Source organism: Cherax quadricarinatus, chromosome 43 (assembly GCF_038502225.1).
Source record: "Cherax quadricarinatus isolate ZL_2023a chromosome 43, ASM3850222v1, whole genome shotgun sequence".
In the NCBI taxonomy this organism is placed as follows: Eukaryota; Metazoa; Arthropoda; class Malacostraca; order Decapoda; family Parastacidae; genus Cherax; species Cherax quadricarinatus.
The window spans coordinates 28,330,838-28,345,947 of record NC_091334.1 but is presented as its reverse complement, the minus strand read 5'-3'; the positions used below and the strand labels follow the sequence as shown (position 1 = coordinate 28,345,947).

General features: G+C 40.8%; 1 protein-coding gene across 1 annotated transcript in view; it reads left to right on the top strand.

Annotated features, from left to right (window-relative positions):
- The window catches only part of gammaSnap1 (gamma Soluble NSF attachment protein 1), a 68,131-nt gene extending 53,309 nt beyond the window's left edge, over positions 1-14,822 (top strand). The window contains exon 11 of the mRNA XM_053784158.2: positions 9,959-14,822. Within this exon, the coding sequence (XP_053640133.1) occupies positions 9,959-9,985 (27 nt within the window). The 3' untranslated portion in view covers positions 9,986-14,822. The remainder of the gene's footprint in view (positions 1-9,958) is intronic.
- The last annotated feature ends 288 nt before the right edge of the window (positions 14,823-15,110 follow it).

Sequence of the window (15,110 nt, the reverse complement as noted above, 5' to 3'; positions counted from 1 at the left end):
TTAAATGCTCTCCATGTCATTCTACTTTGATCCATTCTCTCTAAATGACCAAACCACCTCAACAAACCCTCTTCAGCCCTCTGACTAATACTTTTATTAACTCCACACCTTCTCCTAATTTCCACACTCCGAGTTTTCTGCATAATATTTACACCACACATTGCCCTTAGACAGGACATCTCCACTGCCTCCAACCACCTCCTCGCTGCTGCATTCACAACCCAAGCTTCACACCCATATAAGAGTGTTGGTACTACTATACTTTCATACATTCCCTTCTTTGCTTTTTGTCTCCACATATACCTCAACACACCACTCACCTTCAAAACAAGGGATTCCAGGTACAGTTATGTTCACCAGGATGGGTCCTGGCCTAGGTCTTCTCCATGTGGTGACCTGGCAAAGGGATGCCAAGCCAATGATGGTCTCTATAACCCTTTCAGGGTCGAGAGGCCCTCTCCTAAACTCGTTCTCAGGGTCGAAAATTTTTCGGAAAATTTTTTTTTTCTTATGAAATGATAGAGAATCTTTTCCCGATCATAACGACACCAAAAGTATGAAATTTGATGGAAAACTTACGGAATTATGCTCTTGAGAAGTTAGCGGTCTCGATGATGTTTACCCATCGGCGATTTAGCCAACTTTTAGCCCTATTTTCGGCCAATTTCTGTATACTAGTCGACAGAACTCATATTTATTTCGCTAGAACTCCATTTTTTCTGTCGAATGAGTACAAGAAACCACCCATTTACCAATTATCCAATAAAGTGGTTAGAAATTGGCAATTTTGCCAATTTCACACAAATTTCAAAAGATGCCAATTTCCAAATAGGGTCCAGAAGAAACAAGACAGACATTCCTGGCACTAAAATAACAAGTTCTCTGTTTGTTAGTCATGTCCCCAGGCCACTCTTACATTTCTTTTGCTTTCCACTTCGAATTTTTATTCTCACAAAAAATAGAAGATTTACTGTTATGCAGACTACTGCATTAGTGTAGAAATGGTATAAATAATATCAGCACACTTGTAAAAGAATATTAGACTCGCCAGTTGACGTGCATTAGACGCCTGGCATGATTTGCTTACTTTTGAACTTTGGTAAAAATCGAACATTTCTGCTACTTTGAGCTCAATTTCAAGGTACTTTTCATTGTGAAACCAGTCAAAATCATCTCAATTTCTGTAATATGTCCTCCATTCTATAAAATGAGACCAGTAAAACTAGAATACAACCATAAATACCATATGAAAATTCAGTGCAAAGTCGCTGTTTTAATCCAAAAACACCATCAAAGTTTTTTTTCTCATTACACATTGTGTGCTGCAGGATTTTTTTATACTGTGCACACTGACCACATAGACCCATTCTTTCATATGTAGGCCTACTAGCTTTCTCTCACTAGATTTGAAGGCGCTAGAATTTAGGCGTTCTAGTACATCAATAACCCTGGTGCGTAAGCCGTACTAGTACACGTCAGAAACCTTGAAAGGGTTAAGTCACTTGTTCTCTCTGGGTTGGAATAATGCTGTGCTAGTACTAACAGCCACTTTCAAGGCGGATGAAACTGCAGATCCGGAGAATGTATATTTTTGTTTGAAATTCTGGTTGCTGGTACATGTCAGTGATATGGATAGGAGTTGGGATGGTGTGGCCTTACTAGGTTGAAGTGGAAGGTTGTAGATTGTTAGTTGAGGGAATGATTGGGGATTGTAGTTGAGGTGAATGGTTAAGGTTCTGGCACTGAAGTCGATGGTTATACTTTACCTACCTTTGGTATACCTTTGATGACTTCTGAGAGTTTTTCTATTCCCAGAGCCTGGTCTTGGGCGAGGCTTGGTCTGGTGCTTGCCTAGTCTACTAGACTGTTACTTCTGGTGGCCCACTGACCTACATAACCATCACAGCCCAGTTGATCTCTACTGCAGTGTGTACTTTATACAGCTGATGGTAAAGCATCATCAGCTGCTCTAGGCACTGTTTTAAAGCAATGCTTTTAGATTTGTCAGTGTCCTCTTCAGTGAAAAAAGTCTGCTAGTTTAGCAACAATATAGAACTGCTCAAAACACAGTTGTAATGTTAAGTGTTTTTCTTCATGTTCTTCCTCTGTTTTTTACCTCCCTTGTTTCTGGCCATAACTTTTCCCAGGCTGCATTTAACACTGATTGGGGCAATTTGTTTCATGCCCTTCCAACAGCTGATGGCTTATGAAATGATAATAACATGATTGCAAATAAATATACCTAGTTGGATGAATTGCATAAGAGCCAGCTGGCCCAATGGTTAGCACACTAGCTTGTCAATTCTAGGACTCGCTTGCCAGGGGGTTTCAGCCCCATGTATTCCATGATTTATTTAGAGCTGATGGCGTTTACAATGTTGAATTTATGCCAAAAGTTTGGCACTCCAAGCTGAGAGTCAACATCCATTACTGCTACAAGTTCCTACACCACTTGTTCTTTGTAGTTACACTTGTTCTTTGTAGTTACACTTTGTTCTTTGTAGTTACACTTGTTGTGTGTTGTTACACTTGAATGACCTAGTAATCCTAGGATCCAATGGGTGTATGAAGAATGTTTTATTTGGTGATAAAAATGTAACATTTACAAGTTAATGCAGATGCATCAAAGCTTCTGGATGAGTTTGGGAATTATCAAGAGTGAAGAGAACCTTGAGTGCAAGGTTCTTGCTGCACAGGTAAAACAGCTTTGGGAATAAACTGATGCTTAAACCTTTCAATAAATAATTGCTTTGTCATCCATGCTTTTAGGTAAGACACATATGCAACAGTTAGGTATCTTTATTTCGAAACGTTTCGCCTATTGTGTAGGCGAAACGTTTCGAAATATAGATACCTAACTGTTGCATATGTGTCTTACCTAACAACCTGTTGGTATTTTATACCATTTTAACATCCATGCTGACTGGCTTGACCTCCTAATAATTAGTAAGGAGCAGTAAATAACCATGGACTTGCACTTAAAACTGCCTGATGCATTACTACAAGGAGCAAGTTGAGGCACTCCCTTCTGCCTTGAATTCCAGTGAACTTTTCTCTTGCTGACTGATGTAAGTTCAGACTGGCATCTTCCTTCAATAAGAACTTGTCATTATTAAGTGCTTGCTGTGGCTTGTAGCCACTTTCAGAAATAATTTCCTGTAACTCAGCAGGGAAATTCCCTATAGTAATGTCAGCAGAAGCACTTTCCCCAGACAACTTATTATGCAAGCAGCTGCATAACTTGAAGTTGTAGAAACATTCTGTACTAAAGCACTCTTGTTCAGATCTTCCTTCTACATCCCACACTCTTTGATGGTACAGTTGTGTGCTATATAATGACATTTTAGTCAATGAAAGACCACACATACAACAGTGGTCCCATAAGACTGTAATGGAGCTGGAAAATTTCTGTTACAGAATGATGATAAACAACTATTTTACTGGTTTGTGTATTTACAATACTGTACGTTTTATCCTTTTTTTTTTCCAGCAAGTCGGCCGTCTCCCACCGAGGCAGGGTGACCCAAAAAGAAAGAAAATCCAAAAAAATAAAAATACTTTCATCATTATTCAACACTTTCACCTCACTCACACATAATAACTGTTTTTGCAGAGGTGCTCAAAATATATCAGTTTAGAAGTATTTTTTTTTTTTCAACAAATCGGCTGTCTCCCACCGAGGCAGGGTGACCCAAAAAAGAAAGAAAATCCCCAAAAAGAAAATACTTTCATCATCATTCAACTCCTTCACCTCACTCACACATGATCACTGTTTTTGCAGAGGCGCTCAGAACACAACAGTTCAGAATCATATACATATAAAGATGTACAATATATCCCACCAAACTGCCAATATCCCAAACCCCTCCTTTAAAGTGCAGGAATTGTACTTCCCATTTCCAGTACTCAAGTCTGGCTATATAAAAATAACCAGTTTCCCTGAATCCCTTCACTAAATATTACCCTGCTCACACTCCAACAGGTCATCAGGTCCCAAATGCCATTCGTCTCCATTCACTCCTATTGAACACGCTCACGCACGCCTGCTGGAAGTCCAAACCCCTCGCCCACACCCCCCCCTTTACCCCCTCCCTCCAACCTTTTCGAGGACGACCCCTACCCCGCCTTCCTTCCCCTACAGATTTAAATGCTCTCCATGTCATTCTACTTTGATCCATTCTAAATGACCAAACCACCTCAACAAACCCTCTTCAGCCCTCTGACTAATACTTTTATTAACTCCACACCTTCTCGTAATTTCCACACACTGAATTTTCTACATAATATTTACACCACACATTGCCCTTAGACAGGACATCTCCACTGCCTCCAACCGCCTCCTCACTGCAGCATTCACAACCCAGGCTTCACACCCATATAGGAGTGTTGGTACTACATACTATACTTTCATACATTCCCTTCTTGGCCTCCATAGATAACATTTTTTGCCTCCACATATACCTCAGTGCACCACTTACCTTTTTTCCTTCATCAATTCTGTGATTAACCTAATCCTTCATAAATCCATCCGCTGACACGTCAACTCCCAAATACAGTGGACCCTCGACCAACGTTGGCATCGTCTAACGTTAAATCTGACTAGCGATACATTTTAATGCAAAAATTTTGCCTCGACTAGCGCTAAAAAACCCGACCAATGGTATTCGTTCTGTTCGAGACGCGTCCACTTGTGGCCTGAGCGTGCCTCACTTGTCCCGTGGGTGCCAGTGTTTACAAGCCAGCCAGCCACCGCGGTCCCATCCAAACATACAATCGGAACATTTCATATTATCACAGCGTTTGTAGTGATTGCACCTGCAAAATAAGTTACCATGGGCCCCCAGAAAGCTTCTAGTGCCAACCCTACAGCAAAAAGGGTGAGAATTACTATGGATATGAAGAAAGAGATCATTGCTAAGTATGAAAGTGGAGTGCGTGTCTCCGAGCTGGCCAGGTTGTACACAAAACCCCAATCAACCATCGCTACTATTGTGGGCAAGAAAATGGCAATCAAGGAAGCTGTTCTTGGCAAAGGTGCAACTATGTTTTCGAAACTGAGATCGCAAGTGATAGAAGATGTTGAGAGACTGTTATTGGTGTGGATAAACGAAAAACAGATAGGAGATAGCATCTCTCAAGCGATCATATGTGAAAAGGCTAGGAAGTTGCATGACAATTAAAAAAATGCCAGCAACTAGTGGTGATGTGAGTGAATTTAAGGCCAGCAAAGGTTGGTTTGAGAGATTTAACCCTTTCAGGGTCCGTCCCGTAGATCTACGGCTTTATGGTGAGTGTCCAAACCGTAGATCTACGCCATGAGCTCAGCTCACTCTGATAAACTGTGAGTGGTACATTTGGGCCTAGATATGAGAGAATACATCTATGTGGTATGTGTGCACCACATAAAACAGATCCTGCAGCACACTGTGTATAATGAGAGAAAAAAACTGAAATCATGATTTTTTGATTAAAACAGCAACTTTGCAGTGTTTTTTCGTATGTTTTTTATAGTTGTATTTGCGATTTCTTGGTCTCATTTGATAGAATGGAAGACATATTACAGAAATAGAGATGATTTTGATTGGTTTTAGCACTGGAAATGGCTTGAAACTGAGCTCAAAGTAGCGGAAATGTTAAATTTTTGCCGATATTCAAGAGTAAACAAACGACCTCACACGTCTAATACACGTCAGCTGGTGGGTCTAATATACATTCACAAATATGATGATGATATTTATACAATTATTACAGTATTGCATAGCAGTAAATGTTCTATTTTTTGGTGTGAATAAAAATTCATTATGTGAATAAAAAATCAAAATGGAATTTATTTGTAAAGCCTCAAAACATGACTAATGAACAGAGGAAATGTTAGTTTAGTGCCAGGAATGCCTACATTGTTTATTCTGGACCCTATTTTGAAATTGGAATATTTTGAACTTTGTGTTAAATTGGCCAAATTAACAATTTCCGATCACTTTATTTTGTAGTTGAAACAGTTGACTTGGCGATTTCTTGTGCTCGATCGATAGAATAGAAGTAATACTAGTGAAATAGCTAAGAATTTGGTTGATTGGAATAATGTAATTGGCCTAAAATGGGAGTCAAAGTCGGCAAAATCGCCGATTCGTAAATATCGCTGACACATCAAAATTCGCGGGAGCATAATTTCGTCAATTTTCCACCAAATTTCGTACTTTTTGTTTTATTACCTTCACAAAAAGATTCTCTACGATTTCATAAGAAAAAATAACAAATTTTTTTTTTGAAAATTCTTGGACACTGGTGCGTGACTCCAGATTTGGGCCTTGGACCCTGAAAGGGTTAAGAATCGTAGTGGCATACATAGTGTGATGAGGCATGGTGAGGCTGCCAGTTCAGACCACAAAGCGGCTGAAAAATATGTGCAGGAATTCAAGGAGTACATAGACAGTGAAGGACTGAAACCTGAACAAGTGTTTAATTGTGACGAAACAGGCCTGTTTTGGAAGAAAATGCCAAGCAGGACCTACTTTACTCAGGAGGAAAAGGCACTCCCAGGACATAAGCCTATGAAAGACAGGCTTACTCTGTTGATGTGTGCCAATGCTAGTGGTGATTGCAAAGTGAAGCCTTTATTAGTGTATCACTCTGAAACTCCCAGAGCGTTCAGGAAAAACAATGTCCTCAAGGCTAATTTGTGTGTGCTGTGGAGGGCAAACAGTAAGGCATGGGTCACTAGGGACTTTTCTATTACTGGTTACACTATGCATTTGCCCCCACTGTGAAAAATTACCTCCTGGAAAATAAATTGGACCTTAAGTGCCTCCTGGTATTAGACAATGCTCCTGGTCATCCTTCAGACGTGGCAGAGCGACTTTCTGCAGACATGAGCTTCATTAAGGTCAAGTTTTTGCCTCCTAATACCACTCCTCTCCTGCAGCCCATGGACCAGCAGGTCATTTCCAACTTCAAGAAACTGTACACAAAAGCTATGTTTGAAAGGTGCTTTGTAGTGATCTCAGAAACTCAATTGACTCTAAGAGAGTTTTGGAGAGATCACTTTAGCATCCTCAATTGTGTAAACATTATAGGTAAGGCTTGGGAGGGAGTGACTAAGAGGACCTTGAACTCTGCTTGGAAAAAACTGTGGCCAGATTGTGTAGACAAAAAGGATTTTGAAGGGTTTGAGGCTAACCCTGGGAATCCTATGCCAGTTGAGGAATCCATTTTGGCATTGGGGAAGTCCTTGGGGTTGGAGGTTAGTGGGGAGGATGTGGAAGAGTTGGTGGAGGAGGACAATGAAGAACTAACCACTGATGAGCTGCTAGATCATCTTCAACAGCAAGAGGCCACACCTGAGGAAACTGCTTCGGAGGAGGGGAGAGAGAAATTGAAGAAGTTGCCTACTTCAAAGATTAAGGAAATGTGTGCAATGTGGCTTAAAGTGCAAACCTTTTTTGATGAAAATCACCCTCACACAGCTATTGCAAGCTGTGCTGGTGACTATTACACTGACAATGTTGTGAAACACTTTAGGAATGTCATAAAGGAACGGGAGGTACAGGCCTCTATGGACAGATATGTTGTGCGACAGAGGTCCAGTGACTCTGAAGCTGGTCCTAGTGGCATTAAAAGAAGAAGGGAAGTAACCCCAGAAAAGGACTTGCCACCTCAAGTCCTAATGGAAGGGGATTCCCCTTCTAAACACTAACACCATCCACACACTCCCCTCCTCCCATCCCATCAATCATCACCAGATCTTCAATAAAGGTAAGTGTCATGTAACTGTGCATGTCTTCTTCAGTTTGTGTGTATTAAAATTAATATTTCAGGTGGTAAAAATTTTTTTTTTCAATACTTTGGGGTGCGGATTAATTTGACTTCCATTATTTCTTATGTGGAAAATTAACTCGACTAACGATAATTTCGATTAACGATGAGCTCTCAGGAACGGATTAATATCGTTGGTCGAGGGTCCACTGTATCTGAAAACATTCACTTCTTCCATACTCCTCCTCCCCAATTTGATATCCTTATTCTACATTATAGTCTTTCTACTTTAAAAAAAAAAAAAGCTACTGTGAAACAGTATGGGGTGTTATACCGGCAGCAGCTTCGTACATCTCGTGTTTACCACATCTTGATAACATCATTTTCCCTTGTGCTGGATTTAATCTCGTGCTGTTTTGTTCATCATGGCCCCTCAGCATACAAAATTCACAGTGAAGGGTTTAGCAGAAGCTTTTGCAGACCTCAAGAAACTCCTTAAAATGTTTGAAAATGTTCACACAGCAACAAAATCACCTAACAACGCATTTCTCAGAATGTATCTCTGACATTAATCGATGCATAGCTATACTCTAGTGTAAAGCACCCTTCTGGCAAGACAGTGATGGAGTGAATGATGGTGAAAGTTTTTCTTTTTCGGGCCACCCTGCCTTGGTGGGAATCGGCCAGTGTGATAATAAAAAAAAAAAAAATAATAAAATAGCTATACTCTAAGGCTCGTTTCCTTAAGGTGAAACTAAATGGTGCACCTTTCTTGGTGTTTTTGTTCAATTCATTCAATAAGTTTTTTGTCTTCTTTAGCTGTTGTGACTTGTGTATCATTTTTTTCAGACCACAACCTGGGTTATTCATTACACAAGCTCGTATATTTATTTGTCTCGTTCCATTTAATTGAACAGAACTTCATGTATCCAACTGAACATTGATTAATAAAGGCAAGTTTTTAGGTCTACACCTTGACTGCAACTTGAAATTTTGGGGGATTTTCTTTCTTTTTGGGTCACCCTGCCTTGGTGGGAGACGGCCGACTTGTTGAAAAAAAAAAATCTAATACATAATCAAGAAGGTCTCCAAAACAGTAGATGTCCTCTCCAAGATGCATTACTGTGTACCTCAAACAACACTACGTGTACTACTCTCTAATCAACCCTTACCTCACCTATGGTATTGGTGCCTTGGGATACACTACACCAAATCACGTAAAACTATTAATGCAACAGAAAGTTGCTATGTGGACTATCACCCAATCCAGTGTCAGACAGCACATGCCACCACTCTTCATTCCAGTGTCAAATAGCACATGCCACCACTCCATTCCAGTATCAGACGGCACATGCTACCACTCTTCATTCCAGTGTCAGACAGCACACTAAACCACACTTCATTTCAGTGTCACACTGCACACTCCACCACTCTTCATTCCAGTGTCAGACAATGCACTCCACCACTTCTTTCCAGTGTCAGACAACACATACTACTCTTCTTTCCAGTGTCAGACAACACACACTACTCTTCTTTCCAGTGTCAGACAACACACTCCCCCACTCTTCATTCCAGTGTCAGACAACACCCCCCCACTCTTCATTCCAGTGTCAGACAACACCCCCCCACTCTACATTCCAGTGTCAGACAACACACTCCCCCACTCTTCAAAAGCTTGAACTTACTTAATATTGAAAATATGTATATACTAGTTTTACTGTGCCATCTATATTATATTTTATTAACACATCGGCCATTTCCCACCAAGGCAGGGTGGCCCACCAAGGCAGGGTGGCCCAAAAAAGAAAAACTTTCATCATTCACTCCATCATTGTCTGGGCAGAGGTGCACTTACACTACAGTTATAAAACTGCAACATTAACACCCCTCCTTCAGAGTGCAGGCACTGCTGGAAGTCTAATCTCCTTACACACAAAACCTCCTTTAAAGATAGGCCTATCTTTAAAAAATAATGTCCTGACCCACAGGCTGGCTGCCCATGAGCCCATGAGATGGAAAATCAGTCCAGTACCACAGCACTCCATATTTTATCCCTATCTTGCACCGTCAACATTGAATTTCACAGTTGTGATTGAAAAAAACAATTTAGCAAACATTGTATGTGGAAATAGTGCTGGAAGATCACATCTTAAATGATGGTCTATTGTGTATATATTATATTGACTTGTATACTTTTTTGTTTCAGGGAGATGAAGATCTGGATTTGTGTTGAGCTGATACACCTGGATGGATGCTGTAACTACACCTGGATGGTTGCTGTAACTACACCTGGATGGTTGCTGTAACACCTGGATGGCTGTTGTAACACCTGGATAGTTGTTGTAACTACACTGGATGGTTGCTGTAACTACACTTGGATGGTTGTACCTACACCTGGATGGTTGTAACTACACCTGGATGGTTGTAACTACACCTGGATGGTTATTGTAACAACACCTGGATGGTTGCTGTAACACCTGGATGGTTGTACCTACACCTGGATGGTTGTAACTACACTGGATGGTTGCTGTAACAACACCTGGATGGTTGTACCTACACCTTTATGGTTGTAACAATACCTGGATGGTTGCTGTAACAACACTTGAATGGTTGCTATAACAACACCTGGATGATTGCTGTAACACCTGGATGGTTGTAATTACACCTGGAACTAAGTCTAGTCATCTCTGGGACTATTGCAAGTAGTAGGCATAACCAGCTTTTGGATCAATCTTCCTGACAGCTTGTGGATCACTCTTCCTAAGCTGTCATCTTGTAGATCTTTGTTCGTAAGCTTTAAGGAACAAGAATCTGGATGAGAGCACAGGTGGGGGATGAAAGCTTGAGGGAAATAAGCTTTTCTCTGTAGGACAAAGCCTAAAGCTTTTTTTTCCTTGCCAATAAATACATTTGAGGATTGTGGATGATGGTTACGTAAGTCGGGACAGTCAGGCCACGTCAGGTCAGGTCTAGTCACTGTACAGGTGTAGTGTTGTGAATGGTGGACCTAGGGTAGGTCAGGTTATTACAAGTCCAGTCTGGTGAACAGAGGACCCGGTACAATTAAACCTGCACCTCGCATGTCTACAGGTCAGTGCTAGACTGCAATGTTACCTAATTACAGGTCAGTAACTATTCACATAACACCTAGGCTATAGGCTTAGATAAACTTAAAGCTTAGCTCTAAGCTTAATGACATGCATTGTTTCTAAGGCCTTTATCATCCTGTGACTAGCAGACATGCTACTGTGGCCCTCTGCTGTGCCTGTCTGATGTGGCCCTCTGCTGTGCCTGGCTGATGTGGCTCTCTGCTGTGCCTGTCTGATGTGGCTCTCTGCTGTGCCTGTCTGATGTGGCCCTCTGCTGTGCCTGTCTGATGTGGCCCTCTGTTGCACCTGTCTGGTGTGGCCCTCTGCTGTGCCTGATGTGGCCCTCTGTTGCACCTGTCTGGTGTGGCCCTCTGCTGTGCCTGATGTGGTCCTCTGTTGTACCTGTCTGGTGTGGCCCTCTGTTGTACCTGTATGGTGTGGTCCTCTGCTGTGCCTGTCTGATGTGGCCCTCTGCTGTGCCTGTATGGTGTGGCTCTGTACTGTGCCTGTCTGGTGTGGCTCTGTACTGTGCCTGTCTGGTGTGGCTCTGTACTGTGCCTGTCTGGTGTGGCTCTGTACTGTGCCTGTATGGTGTGGCTCTGTACTGTGCCTGTCTGGTGTGGCTCTGTACTGTGCCTGTATGGTGTGGCTCTGTACTGTGCCTGTCTGGTGTGGCTCTGTGCTGTGCCTGTCTGGTGTGGCTCTGTGCTGTGCCTGTCTGGTGTGGCTCTGTACTGTGCCTGTCTGGTGTGGCTCTGTGCTGTGCCTGTCTGGTGTGGTCCTCTACTGTGATTTACACACAGTTCAGAGTCCTCAAATGTGCAAAAAATCACTGTTCAGGGTCCTGAACTGTGTGAAAATGTCTAGAGGCTCATTTCAGGCAAACATCCTCACCTTCACTAAACCTGTACAATGACCTGACCTGCTGTAATCTGATCTTACAGGACTATGTTATCTCCAGTGACACCAAGTGTCATGCCTCCAGGTGTCAGGTCTCCAGGTGTTGTACATCCAGGTGTCAGTTAAAAAATTTTCAGCTTTTTGCTAATTAACTGAATATAAGAGAATTTTTTTTTTTCCTTTTTCAACTGTGATGTTTGTAAGCACTTAACTGTTGAACTAGTCATGGAATACATCCCAGAGTTAGTATGTATAATTTAGAGTCCAGAGTTCAGTAGATAATTTAATACCTGAGTTATGATGTATAATTTAGAGCCCAGAATTATGATGGTCCTCTCTCATCAACCAGTCACAAAATACAATATTGGTAGGATTGACTTGAGTGTTATGAGTGTGAGTGATGGATCATCAACCTCTGTACTGTTGTTTCCTCTTGGTTGAAGTTTGCAAATGACTGATTGAGAGGGTGCAACACCAGGAACAATGCTTGTGAGGGACCCTTGTGTACAGCAGTAATAGATGCTGTATGAGGTGTACAGCACCTGTTGCTGCTGTACATCCAGTGCTGACTGGAAAGTAGAGGATGTTCACACAAATTCTGGTGACAGTTGTAATCAGTGGTGTGACGCATTTTTGACATCTGTACTTGATGCACCGTATGCTTGGCTTGTACAGAGTATGTTACAGCATACAGCACAATGTTATGTTTTAACCTTCGTTATACGACACATCTTGGTTAGTATACCAACTGTTACTTAACATTATACCAGCTGGTATACTCGCACACCTAATATTTTGCACCAAAATCTATTGATTGCTGAAGACAGTATTGGTTAGGGATCATGTGGTTACATTTTACTAGTTTAGTATTTATTCTAGATTTTAGTTTTTATTAACAGTTCAGTCTGATAAAAAGTATTTTGAGAATTGATGATGTTCAGGCAGCTGCTGTTATATCGATGTACAGGGGTTATCATGGGAGTTGACAGCTGTTTACATCTGTGGGGGTGTTGATGGTAGTTAACAATAAAAGTACAGCAGCTGTGTGGAGAGTACAAGTCAGCACAGCAGCTGTGTAGAGAGTACAGGTCAGCACAGCAGCTGTGTAGAGAGTAATATTCCCATCTCTCACAGCATACAGCATTTTCAGGAAATCTTTGATCTCTTTGTTATTTCAACATTGATGAGTACAACTGTGCATTGAAAATGCCAGAATGCTCTTTTTACACGTGTGCACATATGCAGATGTGCACATGCACATGTGTGTGCACATGCATATGTGCGCACACACACACATATATTCACAAAAGATCAGGCACACACACAGTAATGACAAAGGTGAGTGTCATCAACTCTCCAGTAGTTCCCAGAGGTTTTCCAAATGCATTATTGCTAAACTCTGACTATTATTGATTGTTCTGCCCACCACACCCCTAAGGACGAATAATACTTAGTGCTTATTATAGAAATATGTCATGTGTATATATCACCATAGATAAGTGTATAATTATGATAACTGGATGGAATTCCATGTAAAGTGGTGGAAATTACAAAGGGTAAAAGGCATGTATGTGTTGATCAAGATGTTGAGGTAATGTTTGTCTCTGAGAGACTGAGTTCTAATGCTAATTGGTTCTTGGCTGGAGATTTGATCTTGGCCAAGAAGCATTTGGTATTAAGGCTCAAGCAGCCACTCAGGAGAAATAATTGGTATTAGTACTCAGTAAGCCACTCAGAGAAACATTTGGTATTAAGACCCAAGTAGCCACTCAAGAGAAGTAATTGGTATTAGTACTCAAGCAGCCACTCAGAGAGAAACGTCCCCCTAACATCTTGATCAGAGTTCAAGTTACTTTCACTCGCAGCTTGTTGGTATCACCATGCTAGTTGCACCAGTACTGGTGATCATTGTTACAATCTTGTTACACTGTATATCATTCCAAAGCAGCAACACCACTGTCATTGTAGACAGTGGTGATGGCTCACCCACCCACTCAGATTATCCCACTTAGAGTAGTGTGAAATCGATGACGCTTAAATTATCCAGTTCTAGGTGTTTCATGTAGTGCTCCTCTAGATTTAAACAGGACAAAAATTATATTGTGTAAACTGTCAGAATATTCAAGATTGTTTTTATGCATATATATTAGCACCTTGATATTGTTCAGTGGCATTTGTCTTTACCAGTGGTGTTCTTGAGGGCAAACCTTTGTCAGACACATCATAATCCAGACTTTAGTCTCACTATACTGAATAACACTTCAGTCTTGTTTCTATGTGTAGGTGAACGTTATGTGCACTACCCTCTCCTGTGCACCTTTGTATGCTGCTATTTACATAGCTGTTTTAATATGGAAGGCCATTTAAAAGAGGTGTGTATTACAGTGTATAAATGAACACTATTTTTATCTTGCATTATCCATAATGTTATGAGCATAGATAGATTTCTCTGATATAATGCAGAGGATATACACCTTGAAATCTAACTCTTCTGGATTATCATATACAGGATATATTGGGGGTTCTTAGCTTATGAACGCTTGCATTACGAATATTTCACTTTCAAATGCCTGTGTTACAAAAATATCCACCTACCAATAGGTCATTTATCGATTTGTTCAAATAGTGATTCAGTCATGAACGTGTGTGAAATGGCCATTTTCACCATTTTGTGTATGTGAATATTCCACATTACGAATGACTCGTTTGTACGTTGGAACACCAGGAATGCAAGACATTCGTAAGCCGATGACTTCCTCTACCTCCTCTAGGCCAGGAAGAGTGTAATAGCCTCCTGGTTGTATGTGTGTCATTAATGTATGATTCGTAATGACTGTAATTGTGATCAAACATCGCTTTCCATCTTGCCTTGTTATTGAAGATAGTCCATAGTTCTTACATACTATTATGTCAAGAATGACGTTCTCGAGAATATTGGCCAGTAGTTTTCATTCTATGTATCATAATAAGAATGTGGACTTGTGTGTTTTAGAATAGTCACGTGATACAGGGAACTAATGTGTCCTCACGAAAATATTAATCTACGTTAAGACTTTATGAAATAAATATTGATCTGCAATATTTACACTTGTTTAATATCCTAAAATACTCATCTTACAGAGGTTGCTTTCAGTAGGCTGTTTAATGCTACTCATCTATTATCCCTTGTTAATTCATAATAATATTGTACTTTTTTTTTTTTTAACAAGTCGGCCATCTCCCACCAAGGCAGGGTGACCCAAAAAGAAAGAAAATCCCCAAAAAGAAAATACTTTCATCATCATTCAACACTTTTACCTCACTCACACATAATCACTTTTTGCAGAGGCGCTCAGAACACAACAGTTTAGAAGCATATACGTATAAAGA